Here is a 14,693-nt window from a genome sequence, read left to right as displayed (position 1 = left end):
CCATGGACTACTGCTCGACCTCCTTTTGCAATCTGTACCCATCTGGTGATTAGGACTTGGCAGCTGGCCGTTTTCAAGTTGGAGATCATATATACGGACAGTACAAATTCGAGAATGTGTACAGAGTCGTTGCCATTATATTGCTGTTTCTGTACAAATTGCCGTTTGAAACCGAGCAGTTTGGCTTTGCTCGCCGTCAGCTAGCTTTCCAAGCACGGTGTTCTGTGGGCAGGCTGAAGCATGTGTATATCGGGAAAGGGGAGAGACTAACCCACGGGCTCGTGTTAGTATCTACTGACTGACGGGGGTTCCGGACAGCGCGTACCGTCGGTTTCGCGAGCTCTTTTTACCCCCGTGACCGCCGCCGTCTGCCAGTGCAACTTTGTCTTGGCATTCACCGGAGATTTCAATGCAGGACAGGACCTGACGGTGGGCCTGCTGTAACAAGCTTTTGCTCCATGGATCAGTGAACCTATGGGCAATTGCTGGGCATGGCACACCACAACCCCTCCCCATGGCGTGTTCTCCCACCCTGCCACACCAAGCACATTTTAGCAACACGATCGACAACTTATGGCCGGTATGTAGACTTTCTTGGCCAGGGCTCCAATCCGACCCTTTAATGGTCCAGCACAGCACAAGACGATCTAGCAAATCCATCCATGTGGTGTGGCAACATTAATATGCGGCAGCGGCACCATTGCTCCTAGCATGGCCAAACGGCCCTGTACGTGTTTAAATTAAATCTAGGAATGGTCTGTTAACAAATATTTTGGAAAACATTTCAAATATAAATCATTTTTAAGTTAGAAATTTTTTCCTCCGAGAACCCAATAAAAGTTCGGATGGCTGGTGGTAGCGCCTAGCCGCCTACCCACCAAGGAATTTTGATGCCCAATTTCTTGTTATCGATAAACGTGTTTCCATCAATAGTGGGCGCCAGTGATAACTTTGTTAACTTAAAGATCTCCCGCGTCAGTGTCTTGTAGTGTCTCTTGAAGTTGAAATAGGTCGGTCCCTACTTAAAAACCCCAGTCTAGTTGAAAGTTTTCAACCTCAGTTTGATGACCTTTTTCTCTCTTTGATTGGTCTTTTCAAGATGTAAAATCTTCAAGAATCGTTGTATACACATGTTCTTTATTTTCTCAATTTTACGAACTCGCCAACTATACTAGAAGGCATATCAAAAGATTGACCTCATAATAATATATTGCTAGAGGACACGTACCAAAATGGTTGGAGATCACAATTAAGGATTGCTCTAGTATCTAGAGTACCCATTGTTCTACGTACTCCCTCCATCTATTTTTATAAGGCATAGTATGATTTGACACTGTCTTCCAAATAACACTTTGACCATTCATTTATCTTATATTATATTAATTATGATTATAAACTTATAATCATGGTAAAGTATATTTGATTACTAATCCAACCATATAAAGTTTATATTATAAAAATAAAAAATTAATAGTCAAATTATTTGTCAAATATTGCAAACTTTGAATCTTGATATGCGGGTACGCTTTATAAATAAAAACGGAGGGAGTAAGTACATAGCCAGGCCAGTGTTTTTCCCCCAACCAAATAACTCTCCTGAGTGGAAGGCGCTGTGTGTCCGTGTAATAGTTAATAGCAATATGTACCATGTACAAATCAGTTATGGAATCCTCCAAATACTATGTACTGACCGTGATATTTTGCCTCCAGCTTCCCATCATAAATCCAGGAACTACTGAGGCATGGTACGAACCAAATATCTCTGAAAGATATAACAGTTGGCTGAAATAAACGTACTGACATATATCCATTTAGGCTTCAATTTTTCTTGTTCCCAAAGTTGAACAATTCATTGATTCAGAGAAACAGAGTTAAACATGATTTCTTATTGAGCTACTATGGACAGTAATCAACTTCTGGGCACAAGATGATCCATTGAGAAGCTGGCAACTCAGCACGCTAGTTCTGATTATCCACATCAGATGAGTAATTTCCTTTGGAACCTACCATAAGTATTTCCACTCTAATTGCCTACTTAGCTTCAGCAAGAACACCAAGAGAACCAAAGACACGACGCGACTCAAAACTAGAGCAAGCCTGGTGTAGAACGCTGAGGAAAGTGAGGCACGACAAGGGGAGCCCCCGTGTCCTTCTCCTTCCCTTTCTTACTCTTCTCCACAGTCTTCTCCCCCTTCTTATCCCCAGCCTTCGGGGATGCTTCTTCTTCTGCCACATCCTTCTGCTTCATCTTGTCTCCAGCTTCTTGATGTGTAGACGACTTTGATGCCTTCCTCGCCATATAACCAAAGCAATCCAAGCATAGGACCATCTTGATCCTTGAACTTGTATTGATATATGAATCACTCCTTTCACTTCTTGAGCACACTTGTTTTTTTTTTTTTTTTTTTTGCTTGGTATCTCCTAGTTGTGGCTGCTCTTGTGATGTGGTGAATTCTTGTCACTGCTGCCTGTGAATTGTTTATATGTTTAGGGGAGGGGCAAAGTCCTTGTGACGCAAGCTTCGTGGAGATTTCGAGGATAAGTCCAACATATTGAAAAGATTAGCTGTAGTGGGAGTAGTTACCTTGGTGAGCAAGGACCCTCAATAATAGGTCACCATAGTCTTTCCTCTCTGGATTTTTCTGCACAAGAAAACAACAGAAAATAGATAGAATAGAATTGGAAAATGCTTTTCATTTCATTTTCTTAGATTAACTTGAAATTTTCCCTGTTTCACAGTTTAGAAATAAGGCCCTATACTATTCTTGCACTATATTTATATAGCAGGAACTTTATTACAAATACCTTAAAATTTTGTTCAAATTCATACTAATAACTAGATTCTTTCAAATTTAAAATAAATCTGAAAATTACTAGAGCAACACACTCTTCCAAACAACCCTTTTCAATTTATGGAAAACCCTTTAACTTATGCATGAATGTCACTTACTGCACCCTCCTGTCAGCCCTTTTTATATATATATTTTTTTTACAATGAACCATATTCTTTAAATTTCAGAGTGCCAATTGATTCACATCTTTCTGGTCCTCCTTATGTAAGATTTCATATTAAAGTAAAAACAAGTAATAATTGGTCTACAGAGCCAAAAAAGGAAATCATAGTATAAAACAAATGTGTCATCCTCCACCAAAGGACTTTTTTACCCTGTAACAGCCTGCCCTAGATGGAACACACAGGAGAGCAGCCAAGTCTTCTGGAGAATCAGATGAGTCAAACTTGAGTGATGCATCCAATGGAAAGATGCATAGAACCCTGGTGTATGGTTGAAATGGTTCATTTGGATGGTTGAGAGAATTGACAGACTCCACATGAACAGTTACATTTGTAAAAGCCTAAAGGGGAATAATTACTCGACGGTATGTACCAAGTGTTGCATTGGGGCCACATTTAAAGCATGAGGTTGAATGCTTGTTAATATCTGTGAATAGCACACACTGTAGGTGATGAAATATCTCCGATCCAACTCCTATGCAGTAAGTTAGTGAAAAAGTGTGTCAGCCAAGTCATTTACAATGTTCTGATATGGGAATAGCTCCCGGAAGCAGTTCAGAACCTCAGATGCTATTTTGTTGGCCATATCTTTCAAAATCTCTTTACAAATACAGTATATCTTTCTTATATATGAACTTCATCTTTGATTGTCAAAAGAAGTGTTACTATTCAAGTTTTCACCTGAATGGTCAACAACATAGATTCCGTCACGTACAATTCCACAACCAAGAGACTTTGGAGCGTGGTTTGTAGTTCCCAAGGGAGTTCCTTTCAGGGTCATCTTTCTTCAGTGAGTTCATTGGGTGAGCCTTGCTCACGATATCCTTGGCACTGGACCGGCACAGCAACACCACATCCCTGAATTTAGATTTGAACAGCACTGACTCATATCAGAAAAGGAAACCATGCTCAACTGGCAACAGGATTCACCGGTATCTTCAGAACTTACATTATTATGAACATAATCAAGTACATAACCCATAGCATCAATGTGGCCTGTGCATTCAACCACGCAGTTAACTCAAAGACCAGTCATCTCAGCAAGTACCTGAAGGACAAAACATTGAATACTGGAGTCAAGAAAGCTATGAAGAAAGGAAAGAAACGTTGGCTTTGTGCAGGGAGAAGAAATATACCTGTACTAGCTTGCTGTAGTCCTTCGGTTTCTCAAAGTCAGTGCAGAATGTTCAAAACTGAATGAAATAGACCTCCTGTACTAACTTGCTGTTGGTTCTGGTGAGCAAGCTGGAATCTGTACCCTCTTCCAAGCCAACACCAGTACCCTTAATGCATGACCAGTGTAAAACTTAACGAGTACCATATATAATCTGCTGAACCAAATAAAGATCATGTGGCAAACTGATAAGCTCTGAGACTAATGCAGATGCCAAGCTGACCCAGATTAATAATCAAATATCTGGAGAAGTGTCGCTGCCATTATCAAATTAAAAGTGAATCCTTGTAAATTGTGTCTTCATTGCACTCCTTTTGCACTTCTGAAATAGTAAGTTCCATCATTTGTTGCATCTCCATTGATCGATGGAGCACCATATCATTGGAGACAAATGTCTGAACCGTTCCACCAATCTCTATCCAGCTACAGCCAGGCACCTTGTTGACACACCTGTTCCTCATCACACTTCTTACTTTTGCAAGCTCATTCCAATCTCCTGCAGCAGCAAATGTGTTGGACATAAGCAGATAATTTACTGCCTCGCTTGGCTCCAGGAATAGAAGCTTATCAGTGGCCCACTTTGCCAACTCGATATTGCCCCTCATCTTGCAAGCACCAAGGAAAGCTCCAATAATATCAGCGTTGCTTTCGCAGGAAAGTTTGACTACAACGTCGTAAGCATCTTCAATCCTGCCAGCTCTCCCTAAGAGATCAACCAGACAAGCCAGATGCTGCGGACTCGGACCAATACGGTAGCCCCTCGTCATCATAAGGAAATAGTGTAAGCCATCTTCAACGAGCCCAGCATGACTACAGGCAGAAAGAACCCCAAGGAAGGCAATGCCATCAGGCTGTACGCCTTGTTGGAGCATTCTCTCAAACATATGAATGGCATCCTTGGCATGTCCGAGGTAAGCATATGAAGAAACCATGGAAGACCATGTGACTATGTCCGGGTAGTCTGTCATCGCAAATATCCTTGTCACCTCTCTAACAAAACCGTTCTTACCATACGCCATGATAAGGGCGTTAGCCACCTGAAGAAATCCTTGCAACCCCTTCTTCTGGGCATACGCGTGAACTTGTGTAGCCTCACTCGCTGCCGCCATGTTGGCGCAGGAGCTGAGCACACTGGCGAGCGTGCGCTCATCCGGGCGGCAGCACCCATCCCTCAGCATCCGCCGGAAGAGCTCAACGGCTTCCTTGCCTTCACCATGGCAGCCATAGCCGACTATGATCGCGTTCCAGGAGACGACATTCCTGACCACCATTGCTTCGAACACCCGCCGCGCGTCGGCCACCCGGCCATACTTTGCGTACATGTCGAGCAGCGCGGTGGCCACCACCACGTCCGCGAGGTGGCCCAGCCTGAGCACGAGGCCGTGCGCCAGCGCCCGCAGCCTGAGGAGCAGCCCGGCGTCGTCATCTGGCCACCGGCGCGGAGGGCGCAGCAGGGCGCTGAAGGTGAACCCGTCCCCGGCGAGATCGGGGCCGCTTCTGCGCATGGAGGCGACGAGGGACCATGCGTGGAGCGCGAGCCCGTGGGCGGCGTAGCAGGCGACCATGGCGTTGCAGAGGATGAGGTCCTTGTGCGGTGTCTCGTCGAACACCCTGCGCGCGTGGGGGAGGCAGCCGGAGTCAGCGTACGCGACGACGAGGCGCGTGGCGACGTGGGGACGCGAGGCGCGTCCGGACTTGAGGATGAGAGGGTGCAGGGCCTGCGGGGAGGCGCGCAAGTGGTGGCGGGGCTGGTGGCGGCGGACGACGGCGGAGGTGGCGCGGAACAGTGGCGCGAGGCGGCCGCGCCCGCGCGGCATTTCGTTTCAAGGCTGACGCTGACCAAGAAAACTTACCATTGCGCGGAGATATTTCAACTTATGAATTAAATGGTATCTTGATTATGTGCCTTTTTTAAAACACAAATACAAAATGCCTATTAGAAAAGGGAACATATCCCTCCTGAAGTACACCAATTCCAATGACTCTTCCTTGTACTGGTTGCCACTCTCACAGCAAGCTCATGCCCAACTTCTAGAGCTCAGAGATCTCCTCCTCTCCCAGCCCAGGGATGCAGATGCTGATGATGTATGGCAGTATACATGGGATTCATCAGAATTCACGAGGAAAAAGGCCTATTCTTGCCTGCAAGGGAGCAGACCATCCTCACCTTTGTTCAAATGGATGTGGAGGTCACACTCGCACGAAAAACACAAGTTCTTCTTTTGGTTGCTCCTTAGGATCGTCTCAATATTAGGAATCTTTTGAGAAGAAAACATGTGCATCTGGACACCTACAGTTGTGTGCTTTGTGTGGAAAATCTCGAGGAAACAGTGTTGCCCATCTATTCTTTAACTGCCCATTCAGTGAGGCATGCTGGATTTATCTAGACATCCAATGGGACATGACCTTACAACCTCTGCAGATGATTATTCAAGCTCGACAGCGCTTTGGTTCTTGTATTTTCAGAGAAATTGTGATTGTGGCCTGCTGGACTATATGGTGCCATAGGAACAGCATTGTCTTTGATGGACAGTCTCTCTTTTGCACGGTGGAAGGTTAGTTTTGTGGAGGAAATGAAAAAGGTTTCGCTTAGAGCAAAACCTTCAGTGGGTGGTTAGATCATTTGTTGGTTGAGTAATCTCCTGTAAGAACCCTCTTTTTATTCGGGCCTTGGACCTTGTAAACTGTACACATCCATCATTCTGTTATATATAAAAAAAAGGTAGGGGCATCCCTACCGGTTCGCTTAAAAAAAAAGAATGGCCTTAGGAAAGCGATAAAAACGGCATACACAAATTCGTTCGGAAAGCTATCAAATTCCGTAAAAGATGGATGAAAAATGTTCAATCATTAGATAATAATCTCCTAATCGCATGGTCTTCCTTGAGGAATTTTGGATTATAGACACTCTAAATGTTTGACTTCACAAATTTGCCACATCACAAATTTGCGGCAGTTCAAACTTGACTGATGGCATCGTGGCATATAATTAAGAAAAGTGAGGAAAGGTATATCGCTTGGTGCAGAGAGGCCAAAAACAAGAATAGATGCATCTTGATTTCAGTTACTTGCCATTCACAAATGATAATGTGAAGGGCTCCTTCATCTGTGCCAGAGTAGTAAAAAAATTGTCTTATTGTATGCTATTCTGGTTTACTTGTTGCTGCTGCTTATCTCAGATAATTAAAGATGGATGAAAATGTTCAATTATTAGATAATAATCTCCTAATCGCATAGTCTTTCTTGAGGAATTCTGGATTTTAGACACTCTAAACGTTTGACTTCACAAATTTGCCACATCACAAATTTGCGGCCGTTAATGTCGATTTCGAAAACCGGTCTAGTATGTAGAGTGCTCGTAAAATGCATCTACTCCATCTAAAAATGCTTGATATTTTTTTTCTTCTACGTCTTTGAGGTGCGACTGACATGGTTAGAATATATTTGTAAAATCTAACAAATTTGTGATATTATAAAATTATATTAGGACAAATCTAAACACATGATTCTTAACGTTTCCTTAAATTTTTTAAAGATATTGACTGTCAAGGTCCTAGAGCGAATTAAACGGATTTGGAATATAAAAAATAGGTAGGGGTTTTCATTGCTGACTTGGGTCAAAATAAAATCATTAGAAGAATTCGGCGAGTCTAAATCAAAACGTCATCATATTACGTGTACAACAATTTGTGGTGACAGACAGTCAAACACACTGCACATACATGCATGGGTGAGAGAGCGGGCGTGCATGTTGAGACTTGAGAGGCCCCAACCAAAAGCCGGCCGCACGCATGAATATACATTATAGACGATGATGATGATGATGATGATGATTGACAACCCACCAATCGGGCCCCTTATTTAGTTGTTGGGACTGGGGAGTGTTGGAACCTGGCAGTGGGACGAGTATTCCCTTGGCCGCTGTTGCCGAAGAGGCCGGCGGCAAGCAACAGAGTCGCGTGAGCGGAGCGGAGCTGCACGACGATGCAGACGAGAAGCAGGGGCAGGATGGCACGCAGCAGCCAGCAGAGTGTACGTGGTGTTTGATGAGCTGATGCTTTGCAGTTGCAGTAGCGGAGTGGAGGGCTGCTAATATATACACTTGCAGACCTGGAGTGACAAGCTGCTAAGGATAAGATATATGGATTTGTTGATTGGCTTGCAAGATAGATACGTGGTACTCGGTGCCCACTCACTCAATCATTACTACGTGCTTATTTTGATCTCAAGATAATATATAATTGGTCACGGAGCTCTGGATGTGCTCGATATATAAGTAAATGCACAACGAGATAATCTCGATAAACAACAATAGGATAGGAACTTCAATTCCTTGCACGATCGATCGATCATTAGGTATACATGCATGTGTTCTTTTATATTGACATATAGTGATGTTGTTCCGAATGCTCAACACATTTAATTTGGACAACAATTTGTGATAACAAACCCAAAACACTGCACGGACATATATGGTTACAATCGATCGGTGCCCTCACTGATGCATAGGACAACTTATTACAATCATTACTAAGTTTAGGAGTTGATTGAAACCTTACTCTTATGAATAATCCATCCTTGTTTGTAGGACATATTTGCCAGCTGTTCAAATAATTAGTAACCATCATATGCTTAGTAATGATTAGATTCACCTTAGAGTAACTTTTGTTACTCAACCACCTAAGGTTAATATTGTCATACATGTTGATCAAGGAAATAGCTTTGAATTTTTTAAGAGGTGGATAGAAGCTAGAGATGGTAGTTCTTTCCACTTAGATTAATCTGCTTAAGACGTGTTCGTTGTTTTAATCGCTAATCAAGTGATATTACTTGGTTGCTTACTGTCTTTGGGGACCAGCAAGCCCGGTAGGTTAGTTGGCTCTCTGATCGAAAATATTCTTACCATACTTGGCATGCGGAAGAAAGGCAGGGGCGTAGCCTAAAACTCACATGGAGATCAGGCTAGATGTGGGGTCCCATCTGTGCATTGTTAATCAATTATTATATATCAGGTCGTTGATTTGCTTCGATTTGTTGGCTTATTAATTGCAACATGATCGAACATCTGGGTCTTGCTTGGCTCAACAGCCTTGCACACGTTCACTCATTGCGGGCACACACAAATACATAAACATGTAGTATATGTAATAAGTGGGTAGCCACTTTGATTTTCAGTCAGTATATACTTTTATTTTCAAGTGTCGATATGCACATAATAGGAACGACGTCCATGCACGATCGATCATCAGGTACATGTGTTCTTTTATATTGAAAAAAAAAATGCTGTGCCAATGGCCTCAAAAGTTCCTACTCACGCAGCTCCATTTTCTCGCCCCTAGAAGGTCCGGCAGTACAGAGAACGATGATTAATAAGGTGCTGCGAAAGTTCACCCATAGCAGCCGACCTAGCTCAGTGGTAGAGCGCGTGGCTTTTAACCACGTGGTCGTGGGTTCGATCCCCACGGTCGGCGATTATTTTATTTTAATTTTGATTGGCAAATGTTTTGTTAATTTTGAACACGCCCGCGCTTATTTCGCTCGCTCGAAATGGATCATGAGTTCATAACTCCAGGTGCAGTATGCAGCGGATTTGTCATAAAACGCAAATAACTTCCTTGATTTTTCAAAAAAAAAAATTAAGCAGAAGAGAAACAGGAGTGGAAATAGAAAGAAAAAAAAAGAACATTCGCAGCGTAAAAATTCAGAAGGCTAAATAAAAGGGGATTTTACCCTAATTCTAGCAAACATTTGTGATTTTTGGTTTAAAGTCGGGATCAGATGGTAAAGTCATTGGGGCGCCCCTGTTGTCGTAACAGGCTTAGGGGGTGTTTGGGAAACCCCTGTTAAAGTTTAACACCTGTCACATCGGATGTTTGGATGCTAATTAGGAGTACTAAACATAAGCTAATTACAAAACTAATTGCACAGATGGAGTATAATTCGCGAGACGAATCTATTAAGCCTAATTAGTCCATGATTTGACAATGTGGTGCTACAGTAACCATTTGCTATTAGTCCATGATTTGACAATGTGGTGCTACAGTAACCATTTGCTAATGATGGATTAATTAGGCTTAATAGATTCGTCTCGCGAATTAGCACAAGGTTCTGCAATTAGTTTTATAATTAGCTCATATTTAGTCCTCCTAATTAGCATCCGAACATCCGATGTGACACTGTTAAAGTTTAGCACCTCATATCCAAACAGCCCCTTAGTTGGGGCAAGGCACCCCTCTCGCATAATAAATTGCGAGCTTGTACCACTCCTCATCTCCCTTTAACTGCCTGAAGGATCATGGTTTAGACAGGGCGCACCCCCGACCTGTTTTAAAGCCGCCGCTGGAGCGCAACGCGTCCTGCCTTGCCGGTGTGGGACTAAAATGCTGCAGCTCTACTGCTGGCTGCTGCTGCTTTGCTTCCTGGGGCACCCCCGCAGGCCGCCTTGTGGGAAAACGGAGGTGGCCTGCTGAGTCATGGGCTGGCCAGGCCCGTTCAGATGGGTCGGAATATATATGCATTACTGGGCTCCGTCACGTTCAGGCCCAGATCGACTCGGCCTGCTCGATTCCCTTTCCGGTCTGATGAAGATCGGCTAGAAAAAAGGCCGAATTTAAGAACGTCGGTCTTTTAATTGCTGCATCCATTAATTTATTTATTTTTCAAAAAAAAAAGATCGATGATTCTAAAATCGAATCCTCAGGGTACGTAGAGGCTGCGACCACACAAATTACATCCAAGAATGTTCATCAACAGTTTCTGCGAGCGTACAAAGAGAGGCAGCATTTCGATATTTTCTTTTGGTTGGAGAGCTCTGTTTGGTTATCAGAATGAAGAAAATACTACAGACAGTTTAGAAGGCTATCCATAGCAGGATCAGGGAAAAAAGTTACATGTTTTCCTACTGACATTTGAATAATTTCTTTCACTCGGTTCCGGAAAAATGGGGCCCTTCTCAAGATCAGGGACCAACTGTCAGCGCGAGACATCAGCAACCAATCATGCATGTATATCAACAAATTATTCATCCAGTTGACGGATTGGTTGTGTTTGGAAGCCTTTGTCCATCCACAAACCACCGGAAGAGGCCGAGAGCCCGGTCCGGCTGCGCAAACGGCACCATGTGAGCCGCGCCACGAACCGTTGCGAAGGTCAGCAGCTTCCCGTACTCCGTCACCCACCCGGCAACCTTCAACCAAGAAAAGGAAAGCAATTGCTTCAGTTTTCAAAATGCTGCCAACAGCTTGGTATTCACTGTACATTCACCGGCACATTGTTTTTTTCTGAGTAACGAACCAAGCAGCGTAAATCTTGCTGAATGTAGCGGAAATTCAAACTCTAGCTAGTAATTGAATTTTCAGTATTCAGTCATTCAAAGTAGGACTGTACCTGATCGTTGTGGAACCAAGCACGGTAAGGGACGGTGACGTCAAGGCCCATGTCATGAGCTAGTTCACGCACTAGGGTTCGTGAGCCGAGGAGGGGCACCACAGAGTCCTGATCACCACTGCAGATGTTCATTCATCTTGTTAAGCCATAGCTGTGCGTGCTGAAGCAAGGCACTTGAGCTGAGATGCTGAATGTCATGGTAGTATAACAGAAGTATCTACCACGTTACCTGAATACCCAAACTGGTATGTTGTGCTCAATGATCCTCTGCAGCAACGGCAGAATGTTGATGTTGCCGTCAGTATCGCTGTAGTTCAGCACCCTGCCATGATATACATACATATTCAGTGTGACTTTAGGTCGTGCAAAGCAAAGATGACTTTATTTACTTACTTTCATGTGCAAATGACAGAAAAAAAGAAGCAGCGGAAATCCTTACGCGCTGCACATACTCCATTTGTATGGCAATCTCGTTCTGTTGGCATGGAGTGCCTGCTGAACTTCTGGTAGGTTAAAATAGAAGAATCTCTCATAGGACATGCAGATATCAACGCCCATGCTGATTTTAGTTACCTGTACTCAACAGAAAGATAGTTGCACATCAGCATTAAGAATTTTCTGAAGTCAAATGTAGTGTACCTTGATATCAGACTGAAAACACACATATTTTCGCAGCCGCAGCTCCTGCATCACAATTGATGGGTAGCAGACATCTAGCAGAACATCATAGTTATTGACATAATCCCCAACCACTTTGTTTGCCTCTGCAATGGCGTCATTGCACGATTGGCTCTCGTTGTGAGGGCTGCTGAAGGTGTAGTCCTCAAAATCACAGGCATTTGTGATTGCCAAGCCAACCTCATCGGAGATCATGCCATGAGACCAGAAGTACTCATAGATTGAGGCGATATCCCTGTCAAGCTTGAGGAGTGGGTTTCCAATCTGTTCAGGTAATCAAAACCAGTACACAGAAGATGTGAACTGAATTGCCGAAATAAAAGAGTGAACAGAAGCTTTAGTTTATTTTTTTTCCTAATGTAGTTATTTCCATAAGAATCTAAATATGCGCATGTTCTTACAGCAACTCCTTTGATATTGAATTTGAAACCCTTTGATTCCTTGTTATGACTGATAAGTACATTGGTCAGTTGCGGTATGTAATGCCCTGCAGGCCATGTTATTTGTCAAGAACCATTCGCACAATACATAATGAGTAAAATAAGTACTGGTACCTGCATAACTCTCTCCAGTAAGGAAAAGATCTCTTGATTTGTACTCTGGAAACTTCTCATACCATTTCAGCAGGAATATGTGCATGTCACTAGCTGCATTGTTTATTTTAATCAATTATTCGTCTATGAGTGACATCAGTGTTTTACTGAGGGAACCATATTGTTTTATATTTTAAAAAATAATTTCTTTTCTTGCATCATATTTTAGAAGACTTGGCATAGAAAGGTAAACCAATGGTTCAGAGGGGAAACTACCGGTGCGTGCATCTCCTGTTTTGTAGTCTGATGATGTGTTTGAGTAGGACCATCCGACACCAGCAGGAGATTCCACAAAAAGAAGGTTTGACACTGCAAAATTTATGGTGAAACATTAGGTTAACATGGCACTGTCGCTGAACTTGATAACAGATGACCGTATTACCAAAAACAAACTTCAACCTTTGTTCCATGACTTGTCATTTATTCTAAGGCCTCTACCATCCCCTCTTGGATAAAATGGGCCTAGCTCTGTGAAAGCCCCACCTCCAACTGAAGAACATCCAGGACCTGACAAATTTGCAAATTGAAGATTTCAGCCATCGATGCACATCGAACAGATTACACTAAAAGATCAAAGTTATTTCTCATCTCTCAGTTATTTACTCCTGAAGCCCAGACCTTCACTGTTGCTGAATCATTTCAGCATGCCAGATTAGGATGCAAACTTAGCATGCCTTGAGAATACCAAAAAGGTAAAGAACAGCTTTGTCACTTGTCAGTGGCATGGAACTCTTGTCATCATGGTTAATCCTGAAACGCCAAGCATACCACAGACGACTACAGAACATAGTACTAGGGCCTGATTAGCTTGTCAGTCTGTCCGGGCTGGCAGATCAGGCAGGCTAATCATATCTTTTCAACTTTCACAGCTGGTGATGGAGCAGTGCGGTCAAAAAAATGAACTGCCCCAACGTGGGCAATCTTTGAGCAGTCCAAGACAATCTAATACTATATTGCCATGGAAGACGACAATATGGATCCACTCCGAACAGATCAAAGACCAACGAAACATCCGGGAAGCAGCGTGGGCAGAGGAGATAGCAGTACCATCTCTCTCAGGAAGCAATGTAACAAGAACGCTAATCAGTACTGCTAGAGAATGGAGAACAGTAATCACTAATCAGTACTGCTAGAGAATGGAGAACAGTAATCACTAATCAGTACTGCTAGAGAATGGAGACTGAACTGAAAAAATAGTGATTGGACTGAAACTGTGACAGTTCAGGAACACTCGTGAAATTCCTGTGTTCTAACATGCCCTGAGATGGAAGGCACTCAATAGGGAATTAACATCAACAAAAGGTGACAGCTTTGATAGCAGCAACAACAACAACTAACCTCCTCCAACAGGCAACAGCAACAGTGCAATACAATAGCGTTGATTCAAGACGGGCGAGTAATCGATCGAACTGATACGCGTGACGCACCTCCGTTGAGCCAGAGGGTGAGAGGCTTGGACGCGGCGGCGGCGCCGTCGGCCTCGGCGAGGTAGTAGAAGAGGCTCCTCCCGGCGCGCTCGTCCACGTCCACGTACCCGGCGAACTGCCGGAACGCCACCGGCGGCTGCCCCGGCAGCCCCCGCACCAGGTCGGACTCAGGGTAGCCCAGCGCGCAGACGCAGCCGAGCAGGAGCCAAGGGAGCGCCGCCGCAGCTGCCGTCAGCGGCGTCCGTCTCCAAGAACCAGCCATGGCTGACTGACTGTCTACTGAGCTCCTGGATGGGTGCCGTCGTGTCAACGATGTAGGTTGCGTAGCTGCTTGAGGACGAGCGAGCGAGAAGAGCAACCAAGTCAAGTGAAGAGGAGGCAGAGAGACGAGACAAGCAGGGCCGGCTCTAGGGGGAGGGCAG

General features: G+C 43.9%; 2 protein-coding genes and 1 non-coding gene across 4 annotated transcripts; 1 reads left to right on the top strand and 2 right to left on the bottom strand.

Moving 5' to 3' along the window:
- Nucleotides 1-1,868: 1,868 nt before the first annotated feature.
- LOC101773451 (pentatricopeptide repeat-containing protein At2g46050, mitochondrial) lies at nt 1,869-8,227 on the bottom strand. 2 transcript variants are annotated; one of them, XM_022828079.1, is made up of 5 exons: nt 4,150-8,227; nt 3,963-4,061; nt 3,695-3,871; nt 2,585-3,488; nt 1,869-2,468 (listed from the first exon to the last, which is right to left on the bottom strand). In XM_022828079.1, the coding sequence occupies exon 1, from the start codon at nt 6,002-6,004 to the stop codon at nt 4,454-4,456; it is 1,551 nt and encodes a 516-aa protein (XP_022683814.1). In that variant the 5' UTR covers nt 6,005-8,227; the 3' UTR covers nt 1,869-2,468; nt 2,585-3,488; nt 3,695-3,871; nt 3,963-4,061; nt 4,150-4,453. The 2 variants fall into 2 exon arrangements, with proteins under 2 accessions (XP_022683814.1, XP_022683813.1); XM_022828078.1 differs by having other exon boundaries at nt 2,585-3,871.
- Nucleotides 8,228-9,586: 1,359 nt separating this feature from the next.
- On the top strand, nt 9,587-9,658 carry TRNAK-UUU. Its single transcript has one exon. It is a non-coding gene; the product is annotated as a tRNA-Lys (tRNA).
- Nucleotides 9,659-10,914: 1,256 nt separating this feature from the next.
- On the bottom strand, nt 10,915-14,693 carry LOC101754018 (serine carboxypeptidase-like 42). The gene is made up of 10 exons (XM_004977107.4): nt 14,272-14,693; nt 13,244-13,351; nt 13,061-13,153; nt 12,806-12,898; nt 12,653-12,738; nt 12,237-12,515; nt 12,013-12,146; nt 11,803-11,895; nt 11,574-11,691; nt 10,915-11,373 (listed from the first exon to the last, which is right to left on the bottom strand). Exons 1-10 carry the CDS (start codon nt 14,531-14,533, stop codon nt 11,209-11,211), a joined length of 1,431 nt encoding a protein of 476 aa, XP_004977164.1. The 5' UTR covers nt 14,534-14,693; the 3' UTR covers nt 10,915-11,208.

This window comes from Setaria italica, chromosome VII (assembly GCF_000263155.2).
Source record: "Setaria italica strain Yugu1 chromosome VII, Setaria_italica_v2.0, whole genome shotgun sequence".
Classification (NCBI taxonomy): domain Eukaryota; kingdom Viridiplantae; phylum Streptophyta; class Magnoliopsida; order Poales; family Poaceae; genus Setaria; species Setaria italica.
The sequence above is the reverse complement of the archived record's forward strand: the minus strand, read 5'-3'. Positions and strand labels throughout refer to the sequence as shown.

Bases quoted from the DNA above. Each gene is read 5' to 3' on its own strand.
- LOC101754018 (XM_004977107.4), bottom strand. From the start codon at position 14,533: ATGGCTGGTTCTTGGAGACGGACGCCGCTGACGGCAGCTGCGGCGGCG. The intron at 12,739-12,805 runs GTACCAGTACTT...CATGGCCTGCAG, and splicing joins TACTGGAGAGAGTTATGCAG to GGCATTACATACCGCAACTG. The intron at 12,147-12,236 runs GTGTGTTTTCAG...TGTTGAGTACAG, and splicing joins AGCTGCGGCTGCGAAAATAT to GTAACTAAAATCAGCATGGG.
- LOC101773451 (XM_022828078.1), bottom strand. From the start codon at position 6,004: ATGCCGCGCGGGCGCGGCCGCCTCGCGCCACTGTTCCGCGCCACCTCC.